This window comes from Haemorhous mexicanus, chromosome 14 (genome assembly GCF_027477595.1).
Source record: "Haemorhous mexicanus isolate bHaeMex1 chromosome 14, bHaeMex1.pri, whole genome shotgun sequence".
NCBI lineage: Eukaryota > Metazoa > Chordata > Aves > Passeriformes > Fringillidae > Haemorhous > Haemorhous mexicanus.
The window spans coordinates 16,853,356-16,865,571 of NC_082354.1; the positions used below are offsets into that span (position 1 = coordinate 16,853,356).

Genomic DNA, 12,216 nt, shown 5'->3' on the forward strand with positions numbered 1-12,216 from the left:
AAAAAGATGCATGAACTAGTTCAGAAAATATGAGAATTCTTATTGAAAGGTATTAATTTAAACTAAGTGATGTGAAAAGTCGGCCTTGGTTTCAGGCAGTGAGGTTAGAGACCTGAAACCAGTGGCCAGGCTTCTTAGAACACATAAAATCAGTGGGGAGAAGGGGAGGTTCCTCCAGAGTGTAATTTAAGATCAGTTATGTTCACAAATATAGCAATTTAGTTAGCATACAGTCATCTTCTCTCATCTAAAATGGGATTACTCATAATGCAAAAAACATTAAACTTTGCAGAGAAGGTGCCTAAATAAGCAAGCCTAACAAAAGGAAAGAGAAGATGGCCCACACAGGCAATGGAATCATGGAAATAGCTGAAATGCTCTGTTGGTATTGTTTGCTTGGCATCAACTTGGAAAGTTTTCTTTATTCCTTTCAGCTTGCTTTATTTATTGAATGGCTTAGGAGAAAGCTAAAAAAAAACCCAAACCAAACCAAAAACAACAACAAAAAAGGAAGGGACTGAAAAAGTTAAAGGACTAGGAAAGAAAGGAAGATAAAGAATGAAAACCAGTGGCAACAAACAGGAAAGAAGCATGTTGAAACACAGGAAAAACGGGAAGAGGGTGGGAAAAGAGGTGTGATGTAACACTGGGAGAGGGTGAAAAGCAAATAACCAATGTAGCCAGCGTGCCCTGGGGGTGCTGGATGCCTGATCATCCTTCGGCTCCTCTTGTTCAGGGAGAAGGGATGCAGGAGCCTTGGCAGTTCTTGTGTCACCCGCCCTGGATGGGTGCAGGAGGTGCAGGATGTTCGCAGGCCGAGGGACCTCATGGTGCGGTTGGGGGCTGCGTCAGGAGAGGGCCGCAACAGATGCGCAAACCACAACCGAAGCCGCATCGAGGCTGGCAATTTCAAACAACTGCGTGCCAGACCTCCCGAGAACGGGCTTTGCTTGGTGCGAGCGACAGCAAACTTGCACACCTCTCCCATCTCCCTCCGTCCTGCTTGTGCCCCTCTCCGGAGGGTCTCGGCTTGCTTTAGGCCTGACTCAGTGGCCGTGGGATCGCGCCCTGTGCTGGGCCGGTGTCCCCGCGCTCGGGGCTCCCGCTCCACGTTTGTCTCGGGTACCAAAGGGAGCCTCGCACCGCCACCCCTCCTCTCCCCACTGCCTCCAGCTCCGGCGGGCACAGGTGTTTTAACACTTACAAACGTGCCAGGGAGCAGCGACCGCTCCAACTCCCTGCGGCAGGGATGGCAACGGGCCCAGCGCTGCCTCCCCTCCGAGCGCGGGGCAGCGCCCGCAGGACCGAGACCCCATCACAGCCTGGGCAGCCCCGCGGCATCCCGTCACAGCTCGGGGCGCTCTCCCAGCCCGTGGAAAGAGAGTCCCTCGCGGCCCCAGCGTTCCCCCAAAACTTTGCCCCGAGTTGCGGCGCCGGGGCGCGCTGCCCTCGCTCCCTCACGCCCCCCGCCCCAGGTGCGCGGCCGGCGCTGCCCCGCCCCGCCCGCGCCCGCAGCCACTCGCGGCGGCGGCGCTGGCGGCGGGCGGGGCGCATTGGCTGGAGGGCGCCGTCACTCTCCCCCGGCGGCGCTGGGGAGGGGTCTGGGCGCTGCGTGCGGGCGGCGGGAGCGCGGCGGTCCGGCGGCACCGCACGGAGCGCAGCGCGGGGCTCAGGCAGCCGCGGGGAGCCGCGCCGGCCATGGCGGTGTCCGCGCCGCCCGTCATCGCCGCAACTTCCAGCGGCGGCGGCGCGGGGGGCTCGGCGGGTTTGTTCCGGGCGGACCCGCTGTACTCCAGCCCCGCGGAGTCCCCGCGCCTCACTAACAGCCTCGTCAACACTTTCCTCTCGGCCGGCAGCGGCGGGGCCGGCGCGGGCGGCGGCGGCGGCAACGAGTGTAAGATGGTCGACCTGCACGGGGTGAAGGTGGCCTCGTTCCTCGTGGAGGGGCAGGAGCTGATCTGCCTGCCGCAGGTCTTTGATCTCTTCCTGAAGCACCTGGTGGGAGGGCTGCACACGGTCTACACCAAGCTGAAGCGGCTGGATATATCGCCCGTGGTGTGCACGGTGGAGCAGGTCCGCATCCTGCGCGGGCTGGGGGCCATCCAGCCCGGCGTGAACCGCTGCAAGCTCATCACCAGGAAGGACTTCGAAACTTTGTACAACGACTGCACCAACGCGAGGTGAGCGCAGGCTCCGCTCTCGCCCCCGGCCGGCCCGCGGGGAGCGCAGCCGGGGGCGGGGGCGCGGGTCCCAGGGGAGGGGGGCGTGGGGGGCACCGAGAGGCTGAGCGGAGCCGGGGTGCGCCGGTGCCGACACGGAAAACTTTCCCTGCTTCCATCAGCCCCCGCCATGGCCGGGGCAGCCGAGCGGCTCCGCGCGCCGGTCTCCAAACTTTTCTCCAAGCAGGGAAAGCCGATAGTTCCCGAAAACACTCCTTAAAAAAACCCCAACCAGGATCTCCAAAAGTTTTCTCCGTTACATTTGTCCCGCTTGAACCCGCGGCTGTGCTCCGGCGCTCCCGCGGGCGGTGCCGGCCGGGTGCCCGGGCAGGGGCTGCGGGTCCCGGTGCCCCCGCAGCGGCTCCGCTCCGGAGCGGCCGCAGCCCCTGCCGTGCCCGGCTTCGGTCACCGAGCCCCCGGATCCCTGCTGGGTCCTGCATACTCGGGGTTATAATCCTGGTTTGTGACCTCATGGCTGCTGCCTTTAGAAATGATAATGATCTAAATAAACACAAAACCCTCTCGGGGCTCAGCAGGAGCGCTGGTGCCGTGGGGCAGGGTGTAAGGCAGGCACTCCGGAGTTCCCATTCCCCGCTTCAGCAGTTGGTGAGGGACGTCTCCAAGAACATTTCCATGTCAGCGTGCTGCTGCTTTCTGTGGCAGCAAACTTTCTTTACAGACGCTTCAGCGAGCTTTGGATGCGATATCCGACCTGCGGCGTGCCCGTGTTCAGTAACTGAGGGCTTTGTGTCACTGGTTCGACCTGCTTAGCACTGAACGGGGGTTTTATCTTTAATAACTTAATTTCCTGCCGTGCGGGGCCTGATCCTGCACTCGCCGCTGGAGCGGGAGCAGACCGGGCGTTATTTTTGAAAGCAATGTTTGCTTTGTTTCAAATCACTTTATATTACAGGTGGCACTTTAGAGATGCACTTTATTCCTAGATCTGTTACGATGACCAATGTGCTTTTTTTCTTGCTCTCGTTCTGTTTCTCTAACCCCTTCTCCCGCTGCCTATTTCAATGTCAGGCACCTCGATGACATCACACCCACTTCTTTATTGAAGTGATGGGTTTGGAAGTAAGATCTGAGGCTTACATTAATTTTATTCCAATACATTAGATTACTAAAGGGCGCATTTAACGTGTAAATAAATGCTTCTGTGAAATGTTTCTGAGACTCGACTAGCATGAAAGTTGATGGTTAAAGAAAAACATCTCGTTAATTTCTGTGACCGTGCCAAAGTTTTTTATTAGGGAAATAGAGGATCTGATATGATGAAGTCTGTAGATGCAGTCTAATGATTTCTGCTCTTATAAAACCAGCGTTTACAAAACTCAAAATGCTGCAGTGTTTGAAACTTGTATTTCCCAACTTTTTTTTCCCCCTTCTCTTTGACAAAGACTTATGGGAGGGATAGGACGAGGGAATGGGAAATGCAGGGACCAGTGGGTGAGGAACCTAGGGATGCTCCAGGAGGGGCTGAAAAGAGCAGAGAGTGGAACGGAGCCCTGGGAAAGGCTGCGGATGAGGCAGAGCTCTCAGCTCAGACTCACACGTGTTGAATGTGCTTAAACTCTCCCCACCCTGCCATGAAAATGTATTTTTACCTGCTCAAGAATAGAAAATCCATTTACATTTCGCTTCTTTGTGCCTCATGAAGATGCCACTGGTTGGAAGAACCTGCTCACATCAGGTGTTTTGCATTCACGGTTTCAGGTGTAACGCATGAGGAGTGTTACCAGCACACCTGAAACTTTGTTCAAGGATTGTAACCTAACGTTAATTGTATTCTGTCCTGCTAATTAAATGCTTAATGCCTCATTTTATTTACAGATTATTATTTCCCTTGAGCAGTCCATACTTACTGGAGAGAATGTTGGGTAAAAATAGGTGAATACATGAGTAATCTTAATTATTTTTGTTTGCTGTGAAGTGACCTGGGAAGCACTGCAGTGCATGTTATCAAACAAATCAAATGCAGAAGAATTGTTAAAAGACATGCTCACAGTGTTTAGTTCTGTACCTGGAAAGTGAAGGCTTGAAAATATGTGATTTTTTTGAAATAATTCAACTCGGAATACTGTGCATTGCTTTTCTAGTTAATATTTTTAAAAGTTTTATAGCTATGTATTTATTTGAATACTGTAGAAATGCTGCAGTAAACTCAAGAGCTGCCAGTGAAGGCAGTAAGAAATGTTGGGTATCATCATTTTCACTGGTAATTGACTTGTAAAAGTCAGCATCTCTTATGCTAGTGTGCACTTTCAGGTATTTTTTGAATTGGGATGCAAACCATCGATTATATATAACCGAAAAAAAGATAAATTCTATTTCCATTGCTCACTCTATTGCATTTTTCTAGTTGAGTTTGTGTACAGGGCTCGTAAAAGCTTCAGAGAAACACACCCCTGGGTTAAAGTTTGTGGTGTGTGTGTTCTGTAGCAGGAGTTACTCTGTCCAGCAGCTCTGACTTGTATATTTCTGTAGTCCCTTCACACGCACTGTTGAAATTGTCATTCACATATTTACACAATCTTCCTAATGTTTGTTTTTAGCCCGCACCGTGCACTCTTAATTTGCAAGCAAGGTTTGTGAAATGAAACTAACTGCTCATTTCATTGCAGTTCCCACCCTCAAGTGAGTACAACATACTGACAAAATTTAGCTCCTGATGGGCAATACTTTAGAATATTACTTATATTATGGAGGATTGCTTAAATTTAGTAGTAAAGCATAACATTTAGTTAACTAAAAAAAAGGCAAACTATGATGAGGATGTATTTTTAAAAGGAAATTTAAAACTGTAGTAAGAATATGTTAATGGTAGTACATATGTCAGTCCTGAAAAACAGAATTACTTGAGTGTGATCACAACCTCTTCCACGCAGTTCTGTATTTGATGGATGCTGCTGGCCACTGAAACAGCATAGTGTTGGTCTGGATTATTCAGTGAATGGTCAGAATACTTTCCAGTAAAGAGCATTTCAGTGCATGGTATATATTTTTATGATTTAAAGTAACCATTTAAGCTAATATTTTGCATTACTTTGGCTATTCACAAACAATAAAAGGCTTTAGAAATGAATTTAAGCAGTAAATGCAGACATTTAATTTTATGAGATAATGAGGGTCTAGTCATGTTGACTATTAAAAGCTACCCTATAGTCAGCAGTACTCTGTCTTTTATTAGGAGACTGATGTCAAGATTATAATTAAAGCAATCCAGCCATGTAGCACTGCACACAGCTTCCTGTATATTGATAGGAAATGTGAGCATCTGATTGTCCATAAACTTCTTTCCCTAAGTGGATATTTAGCCTGCATTCAGACTTGGCCAAATCTATGAATTTTCGAGGTGTTAGCATTTTTAAATAAAGATCAGTTTTTCAGTTTCCCTCTCTTCCTTGGAGAGGAGGCTCACTTCAGACACTCTGGAGAGAGATCACTGGCAAAGTGGATTCTGCTTGAGCTGGAGAAAGGAATTCTCCCACTTTCTGAGCGGTGCAGTTAGGCTTTTGGAAAAATCCCTCTTTCTTTTTGGGTATCTTGAAAGTCTGTGCCTGTTCAAAACTCCTAAAATACTTGAATATTTTCATCAGATGCGTATCTAATCTGGAGAACCCTTGATTAAAATTCCCTTCTTTCTTCATAGCACTAGAGCTCCCCATTTGAAGGATAACATGCTTTTCCTCCAAAATGGAGTATTTGTATGATTCCTGCATGTGTATATGCATAATACATATGTAATTTTCTACTGAGACTTCTACAACTGAAAAATACTGTGTTTTTGTAGCAAAGACAAAAAAGCTAAACAATTAGGTATTAATGATATTCTTGTTGCATATTCAAAAGGTCTTTGCAAGCATTTCTTCTCCTTTTTTTCTTTTCACCATTTCAACCTGCAGAACTCTTCACTGTCACTTCAAATCACACAATTCTACGAAGATAAAACAACATTTAAACTCATTTGCTTTGGGAGGAAAATTGAGCATTTGCACCCAATAAGCCTGATTGTGGAACTGCATGCAAATTGTGTTTTGATTTATCTCTTTTGCACTTTTTTCCATTTGAATTGATCTTGCATTAATTTCGCCAAGCGGCTCTGTGAGGCTGCAGATGTTGCCCTGTGTTTAATAAATCAATGAGACAGATCTGAATGAATCACTTCAGATGGATTCTCTGCTCGGTTTGATGTCTAGATGTTATTCTTAGCTTGTTATCATGACAGATGCATTAATGTTCCCATACACTGCCAGCAATGTCAAAGAGATTGAAGCTTTTAAAGTGGCGGTATCCCCTTTTCCCCCTTCTGTTGGAATAACTAAATTGCCTTTAGGAATAGGTCAAAATATAAATTTAATCTTGGCATTATGGTGGGGGAAGATGCTAAACTTCTGATCGTATTATAACGCAGGCAAATGCAGATTCTTACAGAATGATTAATTATTCCCAAATAGTGGAGATCAATATTAAAATCTAAACATAGAATAGCTCCTTAATAGAGTAACCACTTTCTCAACATTAATATTTCATTGTAATAGGAATGATACGAATAAATAATATAAGACTAGAACATGTTAAAAGTATTGCTATAAATAGAATATCATCGTGTCCAAATTCATTACAGGCTGAAGTAAGGCTTTTCTTTTTTCCTTTTTTTACCTCATTAAGAATTTTCTTTTAAAGTTAAGTATGTCTGGATTCAACATTTGTTAGATTTAAAGTACTTGTTTATTATGTTTCTGCTATTACTCGCTGTGTAGGGCCAGTTATGTTGGAGAAGTTGTTGATCACTGTTAATTTCGGGTCAATTTAGTCTGGTATCCATGATCTTGGGCAGAACCTGTGGAACACAAACCATAAAAGGCTAGGACGTGTCTTTGTGGAAAGGTTTTAAATTCTGAGGAAAAGATAGCACAAAGTGTAAAGTCCTCTGCCATGAATAATGAAGATCTGTTTCCCACGTAGGCTATGCACAGCTTTTATTCCTTAGTGTTTACTAAACCACTCGTGGTCATCTTTGTTTTTCTTTAGAGGATAAAGTAGTATTTTGTGCAGTCATTTTGTTAAACCTCATTTCTCTCTGTGACGCTTTTATTTTCATTTTTAAAATTATCAGGAATGTTCCTTTTCCTAATTTTTCCTTGACACGGAAGAACTTTGACTTTTTGTCTTTAAGGCTTCTGAGAATAAATTGGAGAAACTGGCTGTAACGGATCTAGATTTATGTTGGCATTCTTGGTATTCTTGCTCCAGTAGTTCCAATTTGATAAAGGAAACAATATATGTAATAGAAATTCACAGTTTATTCAAATGAGTTTAAGCTTTAGCATTGTTATATTTGCCTTTCTCTCACCAATATATCAATGTGTGGCAATAGCATTATACTCAGAAAGCCTCCAGAAGGGACCAGCTCTGGAGATGGGGAATTATTCTCACGCTGGGGCTGTGGCTGCACACGCAGCCTCTGTTTGTGCCCTGCTTTGAAAGGCAGGGAAAACCAACTTTGGTAGGGCTGAGGAGCACAGCAAAACCCACTGAATTAAAGAATTATGTTTTAATTGTATGGCAGTGGCCTCAGAGTGAGAAAGTAGTCTCTATCTACCTTAGTAATTCTGCAGTAAATATTTCAAAAGAGCCTCATGAGATGTTTTAAAGAATTGTCTTGTTTATTTCGCTGCTTTCAGGCTGGAACTGGTGTTTTTTAAGGGCTGTTTGTCAGCATTAGTATTAAAAAGGTGTTGAAATCTGGGCTGTAAAGTCTCTGTTTTGACTTTGCTGAGGTGAACCTCCCTTTTATGCCAGGGGCCGTTTTCCAGTGCAAGGGCAAAGAACTTAAAAATGTTTCTAAGATCTGAGCCCTTCTCATCAAAGGTGGGACATGTTTACTGAACCCTTTTGGAAGAATAACGTGTTCCTATGTTTTTGGGTCTGATCTTGTACTTGCTGAATGTAGGATCTTGAATCTCTTTTGTGCTTTTCCAGAGGTGATAATTGCGAATTTTCTGAAGTTACAAACAAAGTTATCCGAATCCTTACTTTAAAATACATGGAAAGTTCCCAGCTGGTTGCTTTTGTAAGTTCTTTGTGTGATTATCAGTGTAATAAAACCTGTAGGTGTATGGAAATGTGTAATTTTAATGATTATTTACATGCACAGTACTAATATCAAACACAAACGTAATGAGGCTGCTTCAGAGTTCCTGCTGTCTGGGATGTGTTCCTTTGGTGTAAGCCAAGGCAAGGTTTTTATATGTTCTGATTAAACCTGCATTGCCAAGCACAAGTATGTTAGTTAGTAATGATTCTTAGTGATTTAGATTTATCCTGGTTGATATTAGAACTGTCCCTCGAGGCTACAGGCTTTTGATCTTTGTTCCCTCTTGGTAAAACAGGGTTATCCAAAGTGTCTCAGTAATGGGGTTTCCCCTCTCCCTCCATTCTACAACCTGTAAGAAACACTGATACCTATTAACCAGTGTACTTTGATACCTGCCCCAGAAGGTTCCAATATCCGATCCTGTAAAGCAGAAATTTCTTTGCTTGCCTTTAATTTTTGGTTGTGCAGCCATGCTGTTGTTTTGTGTGTGTGTGTGTAAAGTTTATTGTCACCAGCAGTCGTGGGGAGATTATATTCCCTTGTCAGTACATCCTGACCCGCTGAGCCCATTTTGCTCATTAAAATAGATTATGTCAGAGCCTTTGGTGACTCACTCACAAATAGCACTTCTCCAGAAAGTAAGAACCAAAACCAATTAATGTGCTGCCTTTATTACTGTGCAGTGCTTTAAAGTGTGATGTTTAGCAGTGTATATTGTTCCTATGATAAAATGTTCGATTGCAATTGTGCCTGATGTTATCAAGTTTCTGGAAATTGATATCTGGTACTGGCATTTAACCTACATCCACTCTGTCTGCTATCTATGGGATGGGTTAAAAAGAAAAAGTACTATTGATCTGTAGCTGGATTAAAGTTTGAAATCGGCAACAGCATGAGCACAAAAGGCTTTTTTATGATTTCTCAGCTTGCCATTGATCTACCAGTTTTATTGCATTCATTATTTATTAAAAGAATTTGCAAGCTAAACATAACGTTAAGCTAGTTTGCACACAGGGACTGCACTTAGGAAATTGAATGGAAATTGCATTAGAGATGAACATCTGTGCTATTTTTCCACTCGTGTGTTTATGGGTTTGTATAAAAGGTGTATTGGATTAACAGTTTTAACCATTATAGCTTGCAGCAATATGTTAGAACCCCAAGCATTTAGTAGTTATTTAAGAAGGAGACTCTTTTTTTCTTACACTAAAAAGTATGGTAATGCCATGACAAACAGAGCTTTTATTGGATTATTCCTTATTAATGGGCTTTTTACAACTAATGTGTAAAACTTTAGGTATCTTGCTATATTGTGCATGTGCACTATTATCTATGCTACATAAAGCTCCACTAATATTGTCATTAATTGAAGGTTCCCAGTGACAGTATTAGTTAAGGATTTGGCATGTAGTCACTGAAGTATTGAAATGTATTTTATAGGAATGTAAGTATTGAAAAGATCCTTTAATATATGTTCCTTCAGATTTTTCCCAGCAAGTCAGCTAGTTTACTCTCCTCCTTGAGCTGGGTATCTTCTGTGATGTATTGTGTCAGTGAATCAGGTGAAGTCTTAAGTGTTTTGAAATATTTTTCCATTTCAGTTAAATGGTTCAGTTGCCCTTAACACTGGCTGTAGTTGTGTGGGACCTACGAAGTGTTGGGTAGATTTTGAATTTTGAGGTCATCTCCTGTAATGATTTTAGAGTTTCTTGATTGTGCTCCTTCTGTAAAATAGAGGAGGAAAAATTACTTCAGGGGCTGTGAAAAGTATGTTTGTATAATCAAGATGTTACTATTTATTTGGTCTAAAAGTAAGTCCAGTCTGTTCATGACTAAAATGTACTGAAATATGTCACGTTGTGCATCACCAGTGCAGTTATTCTGTTCAAGGCTCAACCTGACACATCTCACAGCTTGTAAGACTTGAGGGTTTCCTGTGCTCAGACACAGAAATGAGCTCCATGCCAGGAGGTTGTGCTGCCTCCTTGCAATGCCACCCCCTCATCCTTTCTGTCTCTGGTAGGATGACAGTATTTTGAGCAGTCGTAGCTCTGATTTTTCTTTGAAAGAATCTCAGGGCTGTTTTTCAGTAGCATTTTGCATTTACTGGTCTTAGTCTTCCTCACTCTTGTTCCCAGCCATAGGCTCCTGAGATCAGAGTTTTCATATTCCATCAGATAACACATTTCAGCTCCCCTGTGAGTTAAAACAGGAGTTATATTTAATACAGCATTTATGCAATTAAGATACACCCATACTCATTGATAAAATGTTTCCATACACATAAATTCATGTATGATGTGAGTTAAACTAAACTTCTAGATTTTTCTGAAGCTCTCCCAACCATGGAAATCAACCTTGATTTTTGGAGAGGGAGACTTTAAAATAATCCAGAAATTTAGTGTAAATTGCATTTGCTATGGGCATGAGCTAAAATTGCTAAATAAACTTAGAGGGCTGTGTGGGCTATCTTGGTGTCCTTAGTTAAAGTCTTCAGTTTTTTATATGCTTGTCATAGCCATGTAAATGAGTAACATTCTCAGCATGTAATTCAATTCTGTCTAGTCTGTGACAAGAGAACTTTTAGGCTGGGATGCTCTATTTTAAATCAACAAAACACCAAGAATTTTTTCTTTGCTGTTTTCAAGCCTGAATGGACAGTGGAATTAGAAGACTTTTTATTTTAAAAAGTTCATCAGAGTTACTTCACACTGTGTATACAGTTCCAAATCAAACATTTTGCAGAATCACAAAATTTTTGAGACTAGCAGGGTCTTCTTGAGGTCATCTTTGTGCATTTTGAGATGAGGGCTCTCCCTGTCCCTAAACTGGAGCCATGTGGACTGGATGGATGGAGCATGGACGAGGAATTGGCTGGATGGTGATGCTCAGAGCTGCAGTCAGCTGCTGGATCCCCAGGTGAAGCCCAGGGAGCAGTGGTGTGCCAGGGTGGGGACTGGCACTGAGTTGTTTAACCCTGGTGTCAGGGACAGTGGGGTGGTGCCACTGGGGACAGGGACAGTGGGGTGGTGCCACTGGGGACAGGGACAGTGGGGTGGTGCCACTGGGGACAGGGACAGGGGGATGGAGCCACTGGGGACAGGGACAGTGGGATAGAGCTGTTGGGGACAGTGACAGTGACGGTGGGGTGGAGGCCTCAGCAGCAGCCCCAGGCTGGGTGGGGTGGGCACACACTTGGAGGGAAGGGATGGATCCAGAGGGACCTGGACAGGCTGCAGAGGTGGGACTGGGCAAACCTGGTGGGGTGGAGAAGCCAAGCTCAGGGTGCTGGCTGCCCAGAGCAGCTGTGGCTGTGCTGTCCCTGGAAGTGTCCAAGGCCAGGCTGGACAGGGCTTGGAGCAGCCTGGGACAGTGGAAGGTGTCCCTGCCTGTGGCAAGGGTGGGAGGAGCTTTAAGGTCCCTTCCAACCCAAACCATTCTGGGATTTCGTGGTCCAGCCCAGTTCCTCTGTCTCAGTGGGGTCAGCTGGAGTTGGTTGTCCTGAGCTGTCTCCAGTTAGATTTTGAATATTGGCAAGGATTGAGACTCAGCCCCTCTGGGCAACTTATTTGCAGAGTAGAAATAGCTGTGGTGTGGAAAAAAGATTTTTCTGGGATGGCTGGATTCCGTGGGATCTGGGAGTAGATGCCACAGGCAGCCACTGCTGGGGTCACTGCCCTGCAGAGGAGTCACTCAGGCAGGTCAGTACAGACACTCTTTGTGGGAGTCAGCCAAGTCATCTTGTGCCATCTCTGTCTCAAACAATTTCCTGAAATCCTCTGAGTGTGTGCTGAGGAGTTGACTTTCCCTATTCCACACTGCCCCTGAAGAAGAATATTTGTATATTTGCAATTACAAAATAAAGGTGGCTGTAGAGAAAGCTCCTGGCACAGA

General features: G+C 44.8%; 1 protein-coding gene across 2 annotated transcripts in view; it reads left to right on the forward strand.

Annotated features, from left to right (window-relative positions):
- Positions 1-1,653: 1,653 nt before the first annotated feature.
- DACH2 (dachshund family transcription factor 2) overlaps positions 1,654-12,216 on the forward strand; it is a 241,850-nt gene continuing 231,287 nt past the window's right edge. Inside the window, exon 1 of one of the 2 annotated variants that reach the window (XM_059859504.1) lies at positions 1,654-2,180. In XM_059859504.1, the coding sequence (XP_059715487.1) occupies positions 1,699-2,180 (482 nt within the window). In that variant the 5' untranslated portion in view covers positions 1,654-1,698. The remainder of the gene's footprint in view (positions 2,181-12,216) is intronic. The other variant, XM_059859503.1, reaches the window with a different exon arrangement.